At 42.9% G+C, this 21,818-nt stretch overlaps 1 protein-coding gene across 4 annotated transcripts in view; it reads right to left on the bottom strand.

Moving 5' to 3' along the window:
* Positions 1–21,818, bottom strand: part of NHS (NHS actin remodeling regulator) — a 258,685-nt gene that overhangs the window by 12,658 nt on the left and 224,209 nt on the right. For 2 of the 4 annotated variants that reach the window (XM_017812313.1, XM_017812315.1), the window contains exons 2-3: positions 10,720–10,872; positions 8,405–8,538 (exon numbers count right to left, since the gene is read on the bottom strand). In XM_017812313.1, the coding sequence (XP_017667802.1) occupies positions 8,405–8,538; positions 10,720–10,872 (287 nt within the window). Of the gene's footprint in view, positions 1–8,404; positions 8,539–10,719; positions 10,873–11,219; positions 11,363–21,818 lie in introns of those variants that run through there. The other 2 variants (XM_017812317.1, XM_017812314.1) reach the window with 2 other exon arrangements.

Genomic DNA, 21,818 nt, shown 5'->3' with positions numbered 1-21,818 from the left:
TAAGAGCCAAAACAAGCAGAGATTTCCAGCGTTTCCTACCAATGGGTTTATTCCCCACAACAGAGTGGTTTGGACCCCTGTGAAGTCTGTGCTGATTTTACTTATTCAGATTAGAGAAAACTGCAGTGAAATGGGTTCAACCTCCTTGTACAGACATGCTTAAATTGTCCCAAGAATGCCTTGTATTGATTTGGTAACTCAAACTGTGTTCTGCCTGGAGCTGAAACAGTACAAGGTATGTATCCAATTACATTATAAAAGTAAATTATTTAATAATATAAAAGATTTTCTTGCAATTTTTTAAATTTTAAGCTATAAATATATATATAAATAATGATGCTGATGGGTGATTTGTCAAATACATTGATTGCTGTGTGGTTTTGATTATATCGTTACTTCTCTGCGGTTGTGACCATTGTGTCAGGGTGACAACAGCCAATTGGCTTTTTGTCATTTTTTGTAACACTTGAAAGGACAGTGATGGCCACAAGTGCTGGGTCTTGCTGAATCCCTACACCTCCAAAATCCTCTTTTGGCAGAAACTCTGTTTGTTTGTTGCAATGTCCTGTTTTTGAAAGCGAGGAGTGAAGGAGGACTGACTTCTTTTGAAATAGGACATAAAACAAAAAAAGGAAATGAAAACAGGTTTGTTGACCACACTGGAAATCTCTAGCACATGTTTCTTTGTGGGGGTTATTATGTCCCCCTGCATTGGTTATCAGACTAATAATGCTGAATAATTCTATGAATGTTTCCTCTCAGTCATTATCAATCATTAGCAACACTTCTGTGACAGATTAACCACAAGCCTCAGTTTGAAAGACTTGCATTATATGGTCTACTCTTAAGAAAAAAAAGCTGTAGTCAGTCTCAAAAGGCCTAATTCTCCATCTTGTCCTACTCTCTTCCTAGATACACACCACCTCTTGCTTTGGCCTAGTTCCCAAGTGCAGGACTAAAACCATGGGAAGCCTCCAGATGAGCTGCCCATAAGCCTTACAGGGCAGTAGAGAGGAGAAATCAAAAGAGGGCTGTTCCCAGTTAATATTTCCAGCTGGTTAGTTTCTACCCAGGCCAGTGGAAAAATAGTTCTTCCAAGCTGGGAAAAGTCCTTATCATAGGATGTTGGAGGATCTCTGGGAAGGGTTGAAGTAGGGGGAGACTAATGCTGATGACGTGACAAGAGTTTGCAATGTCCATGGCCTGTGATGGTCCTAGTCAGTGCACAAGAAGAGGACAAGAGGGACCCCCTGCCCTGACCTCTGAGCACAGGTACATGCTCAAGCCACTCAGGGAAAAACCTCTCCAGGAGAAACAGCAGGACCTCAATTTTGGCCTCAGAGATAGCAGTGCGGGCTACAGTTGAGACAAGCAAGACCTGGTTACCGTCTGCCTGTCCTATTAGTGCAGTGCTTCTCTACGCCCCCATGTGCTGCTCTGCCAGATGCCTTCAAGAAAACACCTGTCTGGTTCCACATATCTACAGGGATCAGTTGATGTGCCAAAGCCTCAGGTCCCTGCTTGAGCATGGCAGGACAAACTTCCTAGGTAGGTTTCTATCACTAAGAGAGAGGACAAAATAGAGGTGACTGGTGAATTTTCAGCTTCTGCTGTCACAGTAGTGCTCCTGAGAAAGCTGGTGCTACCACTGCCTTGCCAAGGGGTCCTGAGGTCACCTAGTGCCTGTTCCCATGTGGTGCCTGTCATCAGACAGCTGAGGCACACTGGCATAGAACAACAGCCTTAGCATTTCAGCACCTCCATGCTGGGAGAGGGAGAGAACTGCTGCTTTTCAAAAGTTCTCATTCACTCAGAAGACCAGAATATCTCTAAACGTCCTGAGTAAGTACATAATTAAGCAAGAAATTATTATTATATACCCAAGGCTGTTCTGGTCTGATGGGCAAATCTGCACTTAGGCAGTTTTCAAAGTGAACTTTGTGTGGGTGTGCTTGGCAAACACCAACGGTGATAATCAATCCGTTAAATACAAAGCCAGAATACTTTAAATATGCATTTTTCTTTAATGGGCTAAGATTGCTTTGAAACTAAACTGGTGTGTAATTGCTTGAATAGGGATTTATTCTGCAGTCACTGACAAATGTGAACGTTTTTATTTACTGAGCTATCCCATCAACCTCACTTGCAGAAGTGCCATTGTGCTCATGAAACTACCTTGCAGAAAAATTCTTGGTTGCATATGCACATGATTTGATTTCTCAGTGCTCCGCATGTCTTCAGTGTGAACTCTTTGGTTTCTGTGCACTACAACAAAATAGTCAGATGTCCAAGTCTGAACTAATCAACAGAGCTTCCCCTGTAGAGAGAGAAAGCAGCACTGCTGCTGAGCAATTCAGCTCATCTTCCTTCAGCAATTAACTCAGGGTGAGATGAAGCACCCCTGAACACTGTCCCCCACTTTTAGGAAGACCTTAGCATAACTTGCAGGTACCTAAGTCAGGATTCTTGATTCACCCTTTTAATGAATTAGAACCTTAGAATATCATCTGTACAGTGACAAAGAAGCAAATCAGCAATTGACAAACTTGCCAGCCTGGCAATTTATGGGTCTGCCCCATTTATTGTCCCGGAGCTGGGATCTGGAGGAGGAAATGAATTGGCCAATAGCAGGACAAAAATGTCACTTCAGCCCCTTTACTGTTTTCCATCCCCCAAAGCTCTGAGATGCCACTGTTGTTTAGCATCTTCAACATACAGGGAAGACTAGTTCAAGAAGCATCATTTGTATTAAACCATGTACCTAGCCTGCCTTACCTATAGTGATATCATTACAGCAGATTCTGGGATTTCGTAGTTAGTGAACAGGACATAAACACAAGAATAAACAACTCATTTTTCTGCAGGTAATTAAAAATGCCTTGGTAATGCTAAAGCCTCATCAGGAGCATTTATCCTCAACATGTTTGTTAACAATTTAGGCATGGCTGAGTTGATTCCTTCCCCCTCAGCTGTGTTTGAGCAGGCAGGCAAGGTATTCCCATTACCTCGTAGGAAATACAGGTGACTGAGTCACAGCCCCTAGCAGCACAGAGCTGGTGCTGGCAGTGCTGGCACAGCCTTGGCAAGGGCAGGAGGTGATTGCTATCAGTTGCTGCATAGTGCTATTCTCCAGAGCATTATTTTTGACTCCTGCTGCCTAAAAGTTGCAGCTAACAAAAAGCATAAGGGATCAATTCTGACTTCAGGATTCTATAGCACTAGGTGGGGGAAATTTCCCTCACAGGATAACCTTAGCTATAAAGCAAGAGCATCAGCATGTAGGTTCAGCATCTTCAAGATTCATATATGTCCAGTGAAAAGAACATACATACAGTATGCTTTCATCCTGTGTGAGCACAGAAATAAGATGGACTGTACATTCTGATTTCTCATTTGAAAGTAATAATTCATGCACTGAAAAGGTAACGTAGAATAAGTGTGAACTAGTGTTCAATCCCACATTCATGTGAGTACACTCCTGACTCCTTCTGGGGCTCTGGTTGAAACCTCTCTGTCTCCCTCTCTCTGCCTGTGAAATGGACAGCCTGTTCTTTCCTTAACTCACAGGAGTTAAGGAAAATGGTATTGATTTACATATCGGAAAAACTAAAGGCCTGGTAAAAGGAGAAGAAATAGTAACAAAAGGCTAGCAGCTTTCCAGTGTTTTCAGGGCACAGTTGACTACTTAATTAGAAATGAATATTTGTACCTATACAGCAGCTTTCCTATATGGTCAAATGATGCTGAAGAGAAAATAATGGGAATATTTCTGATGGTGTTATTTCTGCTGCCAAACACAACCCTGCTCCCCTGCCTGCTCCCAACATTTATATTTCTAGATATTTCATTCTCAAGTTTTTATTTTATCTGCCTGTGGGTGTTTTCTTTTCTTTTGGAACATCACAAATGCAATCAGTTAAAGTACTGACAATCCTTTAACAGTCAATGTACTGCTCCAATATTTTGACAAGGTAAAGACAAAAATAAGACACGTTTTGTGACAGAAGTCATACCACATGTGGCATTCCAGCAGAGCAAGGTACAAAATAAACATTTCATGATACAGGGTAGTAGGTATTAAGCTCATTGCACAAACAGTGCTATACAAGTGCAGTCTGACAAATAATGTCAGGTAGGTTTTATTTCTAAATAAAAGGGATACAGGCACAATTTGCACATAGGAGGTGCATAGCCCAACTCGTGCCTGGCCCTTAAGTCACTTGTTTTTTACTGAGACTTCATGTGGCTTCAGCACAAAACTGTGTGAAAGTTAGTTCATTCTGTTGTGCCTTCTTCCCTTTGCTGAGCAAAGCATCCTAAAGCAGACTATAAGGAATATTTGTGAAATGGCAACGAGATAAAATAAAACTACCCGATGCATTATTTTCTGTTCACATTTGCTCTGGCGGAGGCCTCAGGGAGAGGAAAAGCCTGTCTGGAAAATAACCTCCTGCTTCTTGTTCCTTAGATTTCTGATCAGATTATAATTATGAATAAGCTGACACTGAAATCTGTGCAATTTTGAGTGTAAATTTCCAAACACTGAATTCCTTGCTCCATCTCCTTTGTTTTATTGTAATAACTGTGCCACATGGGAATTGAGAAAGTATGTCCCATAACATTCTGAACTGGAATACTAAAATTTCATAGTTTGGCTGGCTGGAATTGGGGAAACCAGAGAAAGAAAAAATGCAGAGAAATTTAAAGAGAGAGCTGAAATGCAGTTGGAATGACACAGCATCTTCACACTCAGTGACTGGCCTCAGCAGTGCTACAGGCAGGGTTGTCATGGGAACATGTGTAAAAAGTATTTTCCTCATTTTAACAAGTCCATAACTTCCTCGTACTCTCCTCAGATTATTTTTGGTTTGGGCTGGGTTTTTTGGGTTTTTTTTCTTCACTGGCAAAAATGCTTGAATGAGTGATACTTGTAAATGCGTTCGGTTGCATGGTTCTTTTGTCTAGGAAGAGACTAAGTGTGCTAAAGTTTTTCAGCTTTAAAAATGAATGACTGAAATGAATAGGAAAGTACAATCATGTCTGCAAAACCACGAGGGGCATGGAAAAGGGGAATGAGGAATCAAATGCTTACTGTTTCTCGTAGTCTGAGAACCAGAAGGGATACGATGAAATGATGAGGTATCAGTTTGAAACAAACAAAACCTACATTTTCATACAGATTTTTAAAGTCATTGTCACAGGATGCTGTTGATGGTAAAGACGTAAATTTACTTAAAAAATTGGACTAAATAAATCTCAAAGTCAACACAGACAAGTTACTTGGTGGCTATTATTCTGTATTTGCTCTCTGGCTCAGGAACTCTGTAACTATTTTCTATTTGAAACTGTAAGGATAAATTATGGGACAATAAACAGCATAAACCATGCCCTGTTCTTATGCTCTTTCCTGAAGGATTCTCTTCTGGCCTTTGGGCTAAGTGAACCTTTCAAGAGACAAATCAGGGCATTTCCTGTAACAAGAGTAGACACTAAAGAGCCTATGCCATTTCTAGTTCTCTACTCCTTCTCCACAACAAAACAATCTTGTAATGGAACAGTCCAAAACATCCCTCCAGACCCATTTAGGTTGGCATTACTTTCTTTGGACTTGAATTAATTTAGCCTTGTTTGGAATTTGTGGTACTTTGACATCTTCCTCCTTGTAAACGTAGTTGTACTTAAAAGCTAATCTTCATCTGTTGTGACTGATTTTCTCTAGCTTTATCATAAAATATGCAAGATCTTTGGAAGAGTTCATAGCCACCTGATTGGTAGCAATAAAAACAGCAGCCAGAAGGTAAAAATATGGAAATCTTGACTGGTCTTAGATATAGGTGACCTGGTTTTTCAGTAGCTTTCAGTAGCAACAGTTTTCACAGGTCTCACAGTAGTAATTTGAACATTTCTCAAAATCAAGTTTCTTATTTCAGTACTGTAATACATGCATTAAACTTAGATACTCAGTTTGGAAAAGTCAGATCTGTAACTTTTAAAAATTTCCCAGCTTCCTGTTGATCTCTTCCTAATTTAGAAGAAACACAGAAAGGGGTTTTTGTTGTTTAGTATTGCTTCCTTCAGCACCTTTCCAATGCATAAGAAGAATGGAATACACAACAGACTGCTATGCTATGAATAAACATTATTGTACATTTAACATCTTTAGTTCATTGATGTCTAGATGATACAATCAACTGGAATCAGATGTCAAACATTACCAACAATCTCTGAAGCAGATATACTTTTGAAGATGTCAAAAAGCTTATGCCAAAAAGGGTGAGCTAGGCAATTACAGCATTCACAACTTTCTCTTGTAATGGTATCATTAAATCATGAAGGCTGGCACAATATCAATTAGCTATTCATTGTTTCAGTGTCTTGTAAAAATCNCTGATTAGCCTTCTGCCAGACAGAACATTCATGTGCAGCTTCATCTTGTCTTATTCTCTTTAATTTTTAAGTTGCCTCATGAACAAGGAGTTTTCTCAGAAATGGCTCAAGGCACTTTGAAGTATTCTGGCCTTGGCGTATTTGCAATTACCAAAGCAGAACATTGCCAGATGCCTTGAAATCGATAGAACAACAGCCCTCCAAGCAGCTCGTTTGCTTCTCCTCAGGGGAATACTGAACCTGGTTAGCTTCCAAAAAAAGTCCAATATGGGTGGGCACAAAGTTTAATGTTTTGCTTCTTTAAAGGAAAAAGGTGGACTTTCTGATAAAACCAAGACATCTGCATTCAGCATGACTTAATTTTGCCAACTAATACAGGACTTAGAGGGTTGCTCTCACTATTTGTTATTATTTTGTGGTCCACAGATGGAACTAATGTCTAAAACACACTGGTTGTTTTCCAAACACAGCAAAGATTCTGGCCTTTCATCACTGTGTGTGCAATTTCAAAAGAGATGCCTCATTCTCCATCTGATACTAAGAGAGCTTTATGCTCAATAGACTGTCCAAATTCTTATCTGTAACTGGTTCTGATCCATAACATGGCATCGCCTCCCCTTTACCTTTTAATGGTCCTACAACAGCAATAGCTTTGATGATGGCTTAGAAATAGGTAAGTCTGTTTCTCCTTTCTATCTTCTAACTCTTTTCTATGCTGTCCCTTAATATCAGGATATCTTCTTTCAGTTGAATAATGAGGCCTGCAAATCTAACCAGTTCAAAGCCTGCAGCGATGGTGATGCTTTCCTCAAAATTATCCAGATAAGCAGTCAAAAAGCCAGAATAGTCAAACTAATCAAAACCTTATCATGCATTTTATGCTTTTAAATGAGAAACAAAAATTTTCCTATGGGCTGATTAGCTGATGTTTTGGCCCATGGGCAGCTGTGATTCCTTTACATTGACTCCTCTACACTGTGACTCCTTTATCATTATCGTATTTAAATATGGTTAATATAGTGGATTAGGATGAATGTACTTGGACTTTTTAAGCAAAGTAAGTGATGATTTCGTAGCTACATGCTTATAATGTGCTCACATCTCTGGAGATGCCAATGTCTCTGTACTGGCACATGCAGGACAGATTTATCCCTATCCCACTGAGGCCTGGCATTAGACAAATGTATCACTTAAATGTCAAATCCAGGTCTGACTTGTGGAATTTAACCAATACAATGGCTCTTAGCACAGGGCAAAATGTAGCTACTTTTGTGGGTCAAACACCCAGAGTCACAGAAGTACCAAAGTCCAGCTGAGGCCAGTGGGAGTTGCAGACCCAGTCAAAGTTGTGGATCTGACGCATTTCCTTTAACAATGATAAATACCATATTATCAACACTAATTTGATTTCGAATTAGTGCAGCAGTGTGGCAAGTCAGCACAGACATACAGGACCAGATCTTCAGCTGACCTTCCCGCTTGGCTGGCTGGAAGGACACGTGTGAGACATGAAGCATCTGCAAAAACTGCATGGAAATGGACACTGCAGAACAGGGCTGTTGCCCACACATACAAAGAAAGTGTAGCTCCTTGGAGCAGGAGATGTGCTGCTGAACCTATCTGCATACACACAAGCCTCAAGCCAGCACTCAGAGACCTTGAGTTCTTGGCTCCTGGCAATGCTAATGCCAGGGATGAAATTACAGCACTTCCTGAAATTACAGGAGGGTCCTCAAAGTGCTACCTATAAAGCACGAGTGGAGAATGTGAAGAACTGTGGAGGAGTGTGTGAATGAGAGTGTATGTCTGTTGACCACGGGTGAAAAAAAGAGGTTTCTCAATGGAAATGGCCACCCTGGGGTTGGCTGCTGGAAGCTGTGACCTGAGTTGTGCTTCTGATAGTCTTTAAGGTCAACTGTGTTGTACCTGCACAGGCTTGGGGAGGGGGCACTGTCATACTTATGTCCCACCATGCTAATAACGTGTTTGTGTGTGATAGCTGTAGTGAAAGACTTACTGGTAGCAAGTGCCGGTCCTTTATTGCTTGCCTCTTTTGACTGCAAATTGCAGGGAAGGGAGGAAAGGGGGGAGCCACCACAGCAATGGGGCCTTGGACTTTTTGCTCTCTGTTATCACCTCGGCTTCGATGTTCTGTTTTGGATGAGAAAGAAGACACGAGTCTTTCAGAGTGTTAAAAACATACAAATATCTCTATTAACAGCACAACAGAGACAGGAACAGGACAGTGGATTCCAAAGATGAAGGTTCTCCTCTTCCCTACTAACTGGTACATATGATCCCTGTTGCAACTGAAGGGGACAAGCAGTTACTGGACATCCATGTGCCCAGAAGCACAATGTCCATACAACACACCCCAGCATGTTCACTGAAGCTGAACTGTCCCCAAATGAGATTTATACTCTTTATCCCAAGTGACAAAGGAGCTATTTTCTAGGTACTAGGGACCCAAGGCCTCATTCCCAATGGGAACCTGCAGCTCCTATTGCCTTGAAATGTTGAGATGCAGTAATGCCTGCACTCTACCCATATAAAATATGCCCCTCTGAGAAGAAAGAAAGAAAGAAACACAGCCCCAGATATGATTTTCTTCCCTGGCTGCATGGCAGTGCTAGATTCTGAGCAGACTCAACATCATGAAAGTTGTTGCAGCAGCAGGACTGTGTTCCATCATGAAGGACATCATCCTAGAAAAGTCAAGATATCTCCACCACAGGCCCACAGGAGTCTCCCTTCACCATAGGCACACAATATCCAGTTCTCTTTCAGCATCAGTTCTAAATCTCTGAAACCTTCCAAGTGAACAGGACAATGCTCATGGACTTCCCATCTCTAATTTTAGGTGTCAGTCAGACAAGTGCCGTTTGCCTTGTGTGCTGCTGGAAGGAGATAATATATTCACCTGATACACATAGCTAATGTCCAGCCAACAATGTTTGCTGCTAGCATAGCTGTTTTACGACCTAATGTTTAGTTTTAATTGCTCCTGGTTAAACAGATAAAGAGATAATGAAATTTTGTGTTGAGACACAATAAACATGTGTAGGGTAAATTTCAGATTATAATTTCATTCCCATACATGCAGTTATTTGGAAAATATGATAAAGCAGCACATGAAAAGCTGCTTGCTCAACCTGCACAGCTTCTGTTAAATGTGCAGGATGGGACATTGCCAAAACTGAGGTTTGTACCTTTAAAATGATGAGACATTTTCTGACAGCTGCCTTCCTGTGCTGCTGTCAGAATTTCTCCTGCCCACAAGATGGCAGGCAGAGATCAGCCTGGTCGTGGGACAATTGCAAAGCAGAGCTGCTGAGAACAGAAAAGAATTTCTGCTCTACTCCAGCACTACTGTGGTTGCAGTTTGGCTATATTGTTATCTGCAGTGCTATGAAGACATACTGCACCCACAGTGTGTTCTTGAGCTAAAATCTGCAGAGACAGTCAAATGTGGTAATTAATTGGAACATTTTATCCAGATAACAGATGCTCTGCAGATCTAAGTAATCGATTATTATTTTAAGCTAATAACAATAATAAATGAGCAAGGCAATTAGAGCTGTTGGTGCAAAACACTTCCAACACAGGAGGCTGCTGCTAAACATTTTAAGGGTGACCTGCATGGATTTTCTCCTTCCTTATTGCACAGAAGAAAGACAGGCTTGTTTGCTTGCTTTGACTTGCGTCCTGGAAAGAATTTTCTCTTGGTTAGGTTCCCAGTGAAAACTGACCTTTTCCCATCTTTTGCCTTCTTGCAGTCCTGCTGCAAGACCATCCCGATGTTTGCATCTAGTAAAATCCCTTTATGGCAAGGATGCAGGAGCCTGATTATGAGCCTGATTGCTCCTGCTTCCTCTCTGTGTTGCATGATTCGGTTTTGAGGCTATAGATCTCCAGTTTGTTAGGCGATGTCAGGAAGTGTTCCCCAGTCTGAGAATGGGACACCTGCCCAACGTTTCCAAGCTGTCCACCTGGCTTTCAGCTGCCACCCCTGAAGGACACAGGTATCCTCCAGTATCATGCTTGGAAACCCTGAGCAGACAGCTTAGTTTTTTGAAGACTCTGTAATACTGCTGGACTCCAGTTTCAGCCCTTGGGAAGAGGGGTTGGAACTGGATGACCTTTAAGGTCCCTTCCAACCCAAACCGTTCTATGATCCTATGGTTCTATGATTTCTTAGCCTGAGTACCTAAGACCCAGTGGAGACCAGTGCCCACAGTTCTGTGTGCTTGTGCCTGAGCACCCTTCTGCTGCCTGGAGTGGACCATGGAGATGTGTTATGTGCCTGGAGCCAGAGAGTGTGTGAGCACCTACCTCTGCGCAAGGCTCGCAGGTGCTGCTTGGCGTGATGGTGCAACTCCTCCACGCAGGGCGGTCTAGTGGAGGGGAGAAAGATGTTTCTTTGCTGATGCCAAGGTGCTCGGTAATAGACACTCAGTTTGCTCTCTGCATCAAGGTTGGAGACAGCTGTAGGATAAAAACAGAGTACAAGATAAGCCTCCTAGTCTCTCTTACATCAACCTAGCTGAAAAGCAAAGGTTCTTGCTTGGAACAGCATTGTCAAGAACAAGCACTGGGGTTGTTACAGCACCTCTCCTCCCATCAAACAGCAGTGACCATTATCTTCTCTGTGTTGTCATGTTATACCACTTAGCATTTAGACAATGGCCTTTTGCCATATTGCAAATGTCTTTGTGGAGGCAAGCAGGTGAAATGATACTGTAGTGGTGTTAAATATATGGACCAAAGGGATAATAATTTTATAGAGAGCAAAACGAAAACACAAAGAAGCTACGCAACATTTCCACAGTGACCTTTTGAGCAAGTGCAGTGGGAAGAATAGGTCTTCCATTTACCCATTCTCCTGCCAATATGCTCTTTCACTACATCATGTTATGCCCAACTAGTTTCTGACACAGGCTGCTACCTTGCTGCCTTCCAGGGCGTAACGGCTGAGATTCACTGCCCGCCCTGCTGAGCGACTTTAACTGTCACCTATCAACAGATGTTCTCTTAACAGACAGGGACTTCTGAGGGGCAGGAACTCTTCAATTCCTCTAAAGAGAAATCCCAGAAGTCTGCCTCTGAAAGTTATATGAATCAAGTCCACTAAAGGTTTGAGAGAATTTCTCAGGAGTGCCGGTACTCTTGGAAGATGTGCCCAACCTCAGTGTACACAGCAGATAACTTTCCAAGGGGCAAAGCAGGAGCAGAAAGCCATGGGAGATGCCAGCTCTCCCATGCCCCAGCCAGCCACAGGGAGCAGGCTCATCCCCAGCCCCTGTAATGCAGCAGACCACATGGCACATGCTCAGGTATAGCACTGAGCTTGATCCTTCTACCACAGGCAATACGTACAGTCTCTCCAGTCATCCTGTAATGCAGCAGACCACATGGCACATGCTCAGGTATAGCACTGAGCTTGATCCTTCTACCACAGGCAATACATACAGTCTCTCCAGTCATCCTCTCTTCTAATGCCAAGGAGATGCTGCAAGTGTTTTGCTCACAGGACAACACAGTGTAACACAGGTGGGCTAGCCTCATGCATGGGAGGAAGGGTAGTGAAGGTACCTCCTGGGGTTCCCTTACCAATCAAGAGCCAAAGAGCCAGCATACCTTGGGTTGGTCCCCTCACTGGCCACACACTCCTCTCCTTTGCACATTTCAGAGCTGTCATTCACTTTTTGTGCTTTTGCACTCTTGCCCTTTTTTTGAGGGGTAGCCGGCGCATCATGTCAGAGAACAACTCTCTGATGGACATGCTTTGCTCTTTATGATTTTGTTGCTTTCTTTAATGCAAAACAATATTCACTGAGACTGAAGGCATACCGGTGCTTTGTACAGAGAAAGGAACTGGAGAAGTACAGTAGGAGAAGAAGAAGGAGGGAGCAGACGGAAGAGGAGAAACCTAAGAACCACGCTGCCATGTGTGGGATGACGACAGACTGTATCAGTTTCTTTGATTAGAAAAAAACCCCAGTTCACAGAACTTTGTAGGTGTCATGATGGAAGTGGTGGTATAACATGATGAGAGACCTGCTGGAGTGCAGGTTCCCAGAGCTTCAATGACACTGAAGGGACCCCAAACTCTGTGTCCAATAGGCACCCTTTATTTGCTTCTCAGTGGATTTTTGCAGGTGGCGTTTCACTCAGTTTACAGCACGTTTGCAGTGCTGTTCCATGCAGCTGGCTATGATGTCAGTGCAAAGGATGGTACCAGGGGGAGAAAAAACTGATTGATAGTGGAGGGAGGTTGTAGGATGAATGATGGCAACCTGACAGTGTTTGTTTATCAAGAGGATTTACTAATGAAATTATTGACATTGTAATAACATAATGTTCCCAAATTGCGGGCAGAGCTTTTGATGACTTGTCTGTCTGGCACCACTGTAGTAGGGGAATACCTCACTCACGTGAGCTGATTTTGTATCTCCTTTACCCATTACGAAGCACTATGTCTGTTTTACATACAAGGGACTGAGACATAAAGCAACTTGCCCTGATCTTGTTCTGAGCCACACTGCCTCCTTGGGAATCTCAAGTCAAGACAAAAATTTGTAAGCAATAGTAATGATACCCCACCCATTTTTTTTGTTGCTGAGGGCATGTGATATTCATGATCACAAATTGTACCCTGGAGGCTAATGAAACGACCGGCACAAGCAGTTCCTTCCTACTCCCAGAAAAATCTGTCTAGACTGAAGCACTAGTAGTTGCCTGTGACGGATATCAGTAGGTGAGTGGAAAGTTTTACCTACTTATGAAATGCTCAGACATTTCATCAGACTAGAATAGATTTTTCTGCAAAATTTAGCTTGTAGAAAGCTCTTCTGACTTTGGGAACAGTGTTTGACCTATAAAAGTAGGAGTTGGGTTAGTATACATACAATTCTGCTACCCATTTACCCATTGTTGTAGACACACACTGCTGTTCACAGATAAAATAGCATAACCTCTTAGCCACCCAACAAGTCTCCCTTAGCCAGCAAACTGGGCAGAGCTGTGCATAGTGCTGTCCCAGAAGAAAAATAAAGCACAAATACATTGCTTATCTTCAAATAAGAAGCTTACAGTACCCTGTGCTACAGCCCAGCCAGTGCCTGTCCACATCTCCGATTCACAGTATCAGGGAATATGCCCCCTGACACCAAGAAAGCAGAAATATTGCACAATACTCACTGAACTGAACAATCCTTTAAAATACTCAAAAGCTGTAGCGGATTTTCTAGGAGGTCCAGAATAGGAACTAAAAGTGCTGGCAAAAACAAGCTGCAAGGGGATGAATGTTCTCAGCCTTCAGTGGGGATGAAGCTCAGAGGGAGGGAGCAGCATTGGTAGGGTAGAGGACAATGCTGGCCCAAGGACAAATAAGTATAAACCCACAACGAATGCAATTAGGCTGGATGTTTGAGGAACAGCATCCCAACCTCAGAGCAGCAAAGCTCTGAAAAAGTCTCCTGGAAAGGGGAAAGAGGAAAAAAGCTAACGAGTGAGTGAGAGTCTGCCAAAAAAGGGACCTGCTTTCATTTCATTCCTTGCACATTGTCCTTTGCACATGTCCTCCCATGTCCTTTGCAAATTGCTTGTGCTTCTGCAATGACATTTCGCCTGGCCTTCACTGTTTGCCCCTGGGAACTGGGCACCATTGCTGCGAGCTGAAGCCAGAGGCTGCAACCACAGGAGTGGACTGTGAGCTTTCAGGACCACTGAACATCTAATTTTCTGCACAGGGTTGAATCTCTTACTTCCAGTAAAAGAAAAAAAGCCAGCCCTGTGGCGGGGTAATCCAGCAGACAAAGACCACTGGCCTGAGATTTAGAAGAAATATGCAGTCAAAGTTTAGCCATATGTTTCTGCTAAGAGCCAGCGTTAAATATTAACACTCCCTATGCCTCTGTTCTGTGAAATGAGGATAAGGTATCTCTTTCAGCCAGCACTTCCTTTACTTGGTGTTTTACACTGCAGGCTGTTTTTGCAATGCTGAGCCTGCGCGAGACTGTAGCCCCTCAGCATCATCATAAGATGCATAATAAATAAAGCAATACAGAAACTGTAAAGCCACAGTCTTTAAACGATTAGCAGCTAGATACCACAGTGAATAAGAAAAAAGGCCAATACAGATATAGGAAATGCTACATTTCAAGCATCAGATATAGACTGTTAATATATTTTTAGTGTGTGCTTTGATCACTTTAGACTATACAAGTGAATCATATAAACTATCATTTCATTTCATTCCTGAGTTAAAGTAATTGGGTTTTTTTGTCTTGTGGGATGACAAAATGACAAGAGACCATTTAAATGGATTCTCCATTACATTCTGTGGATCCATTAATGTTGGCTGGTTTCCTAACAACCAATGTCAAACAGACATACATTAATGACTGCTCTCATGAGAAGATTTTTGAAGGTTTCCAAACAGCTGCTTTATCAAAGTTGATCGTATTTATCATTTATAGACCCTTCTCTTCTTCACATCCTCTCATTTACTCTGTCTCCCTCCTTTAGCAAAGCAGAAAAAGGATCCTGCCATAGAAGAGCTGGATGTGGATGCTTGGAGGTTGTGTGGCTTTAGTGCATTCAGGCGTGGTTGTTCTAATAATAACACCACAAAGGCCAAGCAAGAAAGATTTCTGCTCTATTTATTTGATAGATCCAGGGGTTCCCCCCCCCAACTCCGTCTGCTTCTCTAGACACTTGCCTCCCCCCTCCCCAGCTCCTTCTGTTTCTCAACTTTCTATTATTTCTTCCTGTATTATAGTTGCCATTAGCTGTGAGGGGAAGAAAAAAAAGATAATTTCCCATGCTTCCTGGTTCAAAGCAAAAACATGATTTGGTATAAAGTGTGAAAAAGTGTGCAGCCTGGAGGGAATTTGAGCAGTGAGCGAGGAAGGTGCCTACATGTTAAGGGACAGAGCCCAGAGCTGTCAGCCCTGAATTCCTGCACGAGCAGCACCAAAGTGGCAGCTGCCAAATCCTTATTAAAATATCCAGATTCCAAAAGACAAAAAACAACATTAAAAAGGATCAGACTAGTGAATAAGACTATTCCAGAGCCCAGTTACTCTTCAGAGAGGCTGTAATGACCTAAGCCCTTTGCAGGAGACTGAGGTGCTGGGGGTGCACTTAGTGAAACTCTGCCTCTTCTCCCCACCCTGACTCAGGGTGCTCTCAAAGGCTGATGTGGCCAGTAGCACCATGCCAGGCTCTGCTTGGGAAAGCCCTTCTTCTCCAGTGTTAAGGTGGTTGACCTGTCATTTTAGCATATGCCATTTTTCCAAGATACGTCATGTAAAAACGTTGACTTTTTTTCTTGTCTGATTCAATGTCGTAAGAAAGCTGGATGTTCATCCAGCTTTGCATAAATAGGCCTATGCCAGCAACAGCAGCAGCAGAATTCAGCGTGATCAAACTCTTCCTCAGCTACTGCCCAGGCCAGCAGTGAGTTACTGCCTGCTGCGTTTGTGTGCAAAACATTGCAAGAAAATTAATTCTGAGGAAGACCAGATTATTTCAAAGAGTAGGCAGTCTGGCAGCACATTCAACTTCATCATGCAATTTAGTGCATAAATGTTTCATTGAGGCAAGTGCTGAGTCTGATGTGAATTTTATTTATAGTCCTGCATGTCTCAAATGTGTGCTTCCCCCAAGTACTCATGTCTTCATTGAAACACCCAGGGGGTTTAAACCTACAACACTGGTAAAAATCTACAGTCACTTCTCTGCTGTACATGTCCCACATCCATCAGCAAGCTCAGTACTTTCAGAGGAGCTCTCTCTGTGCCTGCTGCTTTACCGCGACAGCACAGAGGGTGCTGGGGCTTACCCAGCAAGGGCATTGGAGCCTGGAGCTCCTCAGAGGTGGGACAATCACTCTGTTTTCAACAATTGGGCTTGCTTTCAACCATGCATGCACCCAGACATTTCCCTATTTGCCAGTGGCAAACCCCACCAACTGGAATTGCAAGTAGCTATTTGGATGAGCTGCTTTCCTCTCTTATCTTTATTAAAGATTGAAAAATACCCATGCAAAGGGAGTGTGTTGGCAGGGCTGCTGTTCCTTGCAAATAAGGCTACTGGCTCTTCAGCTTTTCCATCACCCAGCTATGCAATGGCAACCTTACCATAACTTCAACAACTATACCTACAAGTATGGGTATGCACACAATTTCCTTCACACCTCTAGATAAAAAATACCAAGTGACTGGAGCTAGAAAGTCAGACATACCCCAGCGCCTTCAGAAGCCCTGGTCGTCCTGGCAGGGATAGACTGCAATGCTCTTTCCCCACCAAGTCAGGGCCAGAGCAACACCTGACAGTAATGGGTTTCTCTTCTAAAGCCCTTTTGCCAGGGGGGACACATCAGATGATGGCAATATGACAGTTGCTCTGGTCCCTTGGCACTGCAGAGGCTACTGAGGGCCCTGCTGCACTTCCCCATCCTCCTCTTCCCTGGGAAACTCTCTGTGGTCCAGCTCCCCCAGGAGATGTGAAAATTGAGGCAGGTCTTCACAGAGCTTACTAATCACACTTCTCACATAAGAGAAGAGATGCTCAACTCAATGAAAGAGAAAGCTGTGTGCCAAACCCCCTCTTGCCTTGTTGCTCTAGTGCATCCTTGGGATTTTTTCAGGGTCTGGATGGGATGCCCCCATCTTTGGTCACATCTTTTGTTCCTGCTTTCCTGGTGTGTTCTGTTATTTGTCAGGGTGCTGTTCATAACAGACATTTCCCTTGCAGTCTTCCCAGTGCCCACTGTCACAGGGCCATGAGTGACCAATGACCCATTTTGGGTGGTTTTCTCCTCGGCTACTTTTCTCTGGGAGCCCATACTAGAAAATATGGTTTGTAATGGTTTTGCACATCATTATTTCTTATTATTGCTATTATCAAGGCAGAAATCCAAATTATTTCTGAGGAGTGTTTGCCCTGTGCAACCTAAGTCCAGGATGGATGTGGGGGGAAATCTCCAATGGCACAGGCCCCAAGACATGGTCTGGGCAACCGGTCTGGACCTGAAGCCTGGATCACCAGATCTGCCCTGCCACTGGCGCTCGTGCATGCAAATCAAAGCCAGTGCAACTGTGTCTACGCGGGCTGCAGCTGCCCTCCAGACAAACAGGAGGGGAGATATGACAAAACAAGTTAAGTCTTTAGCTACATGTGAGCAACAGCATGAGTACTATTATTATTCTGTTCTGCTTTCATGGACAGACAATTTAGCAAATTTTTCAAACTCAAGTAAAAAGGCAGAAACCTCACCAACAGCAGAATCTGTTGAGAAAGACCACAATCTTTTGTGCTCTTTGTATTGTTTTATTTCTTGCCAATACAGTGAAACCTCTCATGTTTCAATCATAGTTTCTTAGCACATCTCTGTGGCATTTTTCTGCCTCGTATTATGCTTCACATGGAAACAACAAATATTCAGGAGAAAAATGGACAAGTGGACAAAATCCCATCTGTATTTGGCATTCAGATAGCAGGAGAGATTATAATACTGAAAAGCATATGATTTGGATGTCATTTCCATGAGCAGATCCTTGAATTTTGAATTTATCTGATATTTGGTTGACTGGCACAACAGACATAATTCAAGAGGGATGGGAAGTGTGTGGTTCTTATACAGGTAAGAAGATTAGGCTGTTAAGCAATATGCACTTATGTGAAGAGTACCACATGCTAATCTCATTCTTGGCTTTGCTGCTTTCAATCACTGCTGGTGGTGTTTGAACATATTTTAAACTGCTTTTCCTAACTCTGTTAAATAAGTTACAGCAGCCAGAATGGAACTTGGTATTTCAAAGTATTTCAAAGCTGTCACTGCAGGATAGACAATAACCTCTTAGAAATACAGAATATTTTATATGTTCAATCCTTCATTCCTGTGAAGTTTCTCTATCCAGCAATATCTTTCTCTCCTTTTATTCCTATTCTCTGGTCTATGTTTTACATGGCCTCCAAGAGTGCCCTGCAGGGCAATGGTGAAAAAGGCAGACAACATGGGAGTCCTGCCTGGCAAGATTAAGGCTTCCATTAGGCCAACTATTCTGCAGGAATATTAATTTCATATTCAATTCAGATTGCTACCATGCTCCATGAGAAAATAAAAAGCTAACCATCCAGTAAGAGAGTGGATGCACAAACAGTGTTAAAGAAAAACCCCAAAGCAAACTATTTTAAGGTTACTGGACCTAATGGTAAGGATGCATTACTATAGCAGGGCTGATTTGACATCTGCACATGCACACATGGCTATGTATTTGTGTACCCATACACACACTCCAGAGCATGTAACTGAAATCAGTGTCCCAAGAGAACCCTTTCAATCCGACATGCTTAATTAGTTGAAAGCACTTCTTTCACTTTGACACACTTTCAGTGCTTGTCAACACAGATTTCTTCCCATGTTGACCCTTCACATTACTCTCGCTCTCAATACACAGCAAGATAAAGTCTCTTATCTCCAGCAATGTAGTGTGTGGTCTCGATAAAACACTTTGTTAGCACACTTTCAGACATCCTTTGCAATTCTCTCTCACTGCTCTGCTATTTTTCTCTTGTACTCAGCCCAAATCACTACTAAGCTTGCCCGAGTCGCTCCAGCAGGTCACCGTAATGCTCTCCCTTTTATCACAAAGAAGTGTGCTGTTCACTGTGATGTTGCTCTCAGATCACTCACCTTGATTTCACGTGCCAGCACTCAAGAACAAACCTTTACAAAATTCACTTACTGTTCCACCTTCCCTGGTTAATGCTTAGCTTCAGGATCTCATGAAAAAAACACCTTCACATTCTCCAGCCTATAGACATTTTTGTGATAGGGCAAACCTTTGTTTGGCAGCAGTTTTGGAGTGTCTTGCCTGTTCTCCTACTCAAAACATTCAATTCCCCTGAATTCCATCTGAACATTCACACCTAAAGTGGTTGTTTTCCGTAATAGCCTTTTGAGTCTGTGCTGAGGATCCTCTTTTCAAGAAGAGCAGAGACTTGCACATTGCAGCACCTATTTACACATCAGCATCCACAATACGAACAACCTCTCCACATTTGTGAACATAGAGACCATCTGTAAAACATCATAAGCCTTGAAAAAGCACATTGGAAGATGGCGCTCATAAGAGAATATGCTGTGCTTGCCATAATGGAAGATAAGATTCAGATGACTTATTCCAAGTACTGCAAATATATTCCTGTTTTCCTTGAGATCGTCAAAAACTATAACCTTTCATCTAAGCTCCAAGAGTTAGTCTCCATCAACGTCTGTGCCTTCTCCATTTGGCTCTCAGAAGCACCATTTAGCATCAATTTACACAGAAAGGGAATGAGCAGGGCCCCTCTTCCCTTCCACTGACACTGTGTGTAGGCTGAGATATCAAGCCCCCAAAAGTCAGGAACAGCAAGCCATGTTAAGAGTAGAGATGGCGGCTCATATTTCACACTTCTTCCTCCCATCAGTCTTTTTCAGTGTGCTTGGCTAGATGCCTTAACTGCAAGTCGAGGTAGTAGCAACAGTTTTTTCCAATTATATTTAGTAAATTCTATGCTACTATCACAACACATGTCCCTTCAAACTACTCACAGCCAAACAGGGGAAGACAGAAAGTCAATCATCGCAGAGGGACCAAAGGTAACTCTTTTTTTTCTTCCTCTGGAGAAATATTCTTGCTGTTCTTGCAGCTCCATTAGTCTTTTCTGCAGAGGGATTGAGGGACCGGGCTCTATCTCAGGTCTCTCTATCCCTGTCTCTTGAGGTCATGCTTGTCCTGGGAAGCTTCCTCCCCCATAATGGTAAGGCAGTGTGTTTCTTGGGGCAGCCAACAAAAATCACTACTCCACAATGTTTCTCCGGAGCAACCCTGATGGTGGCCCAGAGCTGGCTGGGCACAGAGGTGCAGTTACAGATACAACCAGTTCACTGTGTAGCTCCTCTGTGTTCTTTCAGTACAACTCTTCTCCAATCTCAGTGAATACCCAAGTTTTCCATCACCAGCCCTTTCAGATATTTGGGTTGGCTCTGGCCTCCCAAGCGATTTACTTGAAGCCCAGGTTCAGACCATCATCTATGAACCAGGCTTGCAGAGCACCCAGCCCACGAATCATAGAACCATACAACTGGTTTGGGTTAGAAGAGACCTTAAAGATCACCTAGTTACAACTCCCTTCCATGGACAGGAACACCTTTGACTAGACCAGATTGCTCTGGGCCAGAAGGAGGGTCCTATTTCAACACAGTTTAGCAACATCCTTCTGCAAGCCCACTTCTGACAAGACACTTGTGTAAAACATTAGAGCAAAGTGGGCTGTAGGGGTCCAGAGAGGCACACTGAGAACATGGCCATCTGAGTTGCTGAGTTTCATTTGTTGAAATAATACTGAACACAGTCCTTTTTGTTTTGTAAGGGGAAGGATAGCTGCTTGAAAATAAGGATTTCTGATCTTCTATACTTTCTCAAAGGAATTGTTTGTAACGAAGAAACCTGCTTAGGATTTAGGAAACCTTTAGAATTTTTGTGTGTGCCCTCCACCCTTCCTGTGCTGCCAAGGACATGTCCCAGCTCACTGCCAGAGCTTCAGCTCCTAGCCAGGGATTGCAACCTCTACCCTCCAAGTGGTTTGGGCTTGAAATTAGCCCTTCATCCCTAAAGCATGGAGATGTTACAACATATGAATTGACTGTATTACTTACAATACTTTCTATACACATGTATACAAAGCCACCAAGATACACTGTATTACTTTTTAAAGGAACCCATCCAGATAACATTTGGAAACTCTGTCAGTGATATTGTGTATCTAGACTGCAGGATGAATAACTGTCAAGATAAATTATTTTCCCACTCTTGTTACTATTTGAATAACATGTTCTCAGCTTACTCACCTTAGGCACTAATATTTTTTCTGTGCACTTGCAGTTTTTTTTCTACTGTATTTCAAGTCCTTGCTTACCTAAAATGGTCCACAAGCCTAAATGCTAGCTTGCAAATTTAACCAGGAGGTGAGCATTGTTGGCTGTATCCCCACTGCATGTCATGCAGAGGGTGCAAACCTGTAACCGTGTGTCAGAGACTGAAATGGTTAATGATTTATGCATTCTAAGAGACTTTTTGCAGGCTTTTGACCTGCATGATACCTCTGATGAGCAGTCGGGCCCCTCCCTCCCTCCAGTACTGAAGGTGTGAAGTACTGAGCTGAGCTTGCAGGCTTTTGACTATTGATACATCTGATGAGCAATCAGGTCCCTCCCTCTGCTAATCTTGAAAGGCGGGAACCAGGCGACACACAAAAGACTTATCACAGACCTAAAATATGCCTCAGGTGGACTAAGCCCTGAAAAGGCAAGAAGTTGCCTCAGAGGGGCTAAGCCCTAAAAGGCAAGCAACTCTTCATGCCAGGGAGGTGCAAAAGCC

Source organism: Lepidothrix coronata, unplaced genomic scaffold (genome assembly GCF_001604755.1).
Source record: "Lepidothrix coronata isolate B3197 unplaced genomic scaffold, Lepidothrix_coronata-1.0 Scaffold35, whole genome shotgun sequence".
In the NCBI taxonomy this organism is placed as follows: domain Eukaryota; kingdom Metazoa; phylum Chordata; class Aves; order Passeriformes; family Pipridae; genus Lepidothrix; species Lepidothrix coronata.
This window is presented reverse-complemented; position numbering and strand designations above follow the sequence as displayed.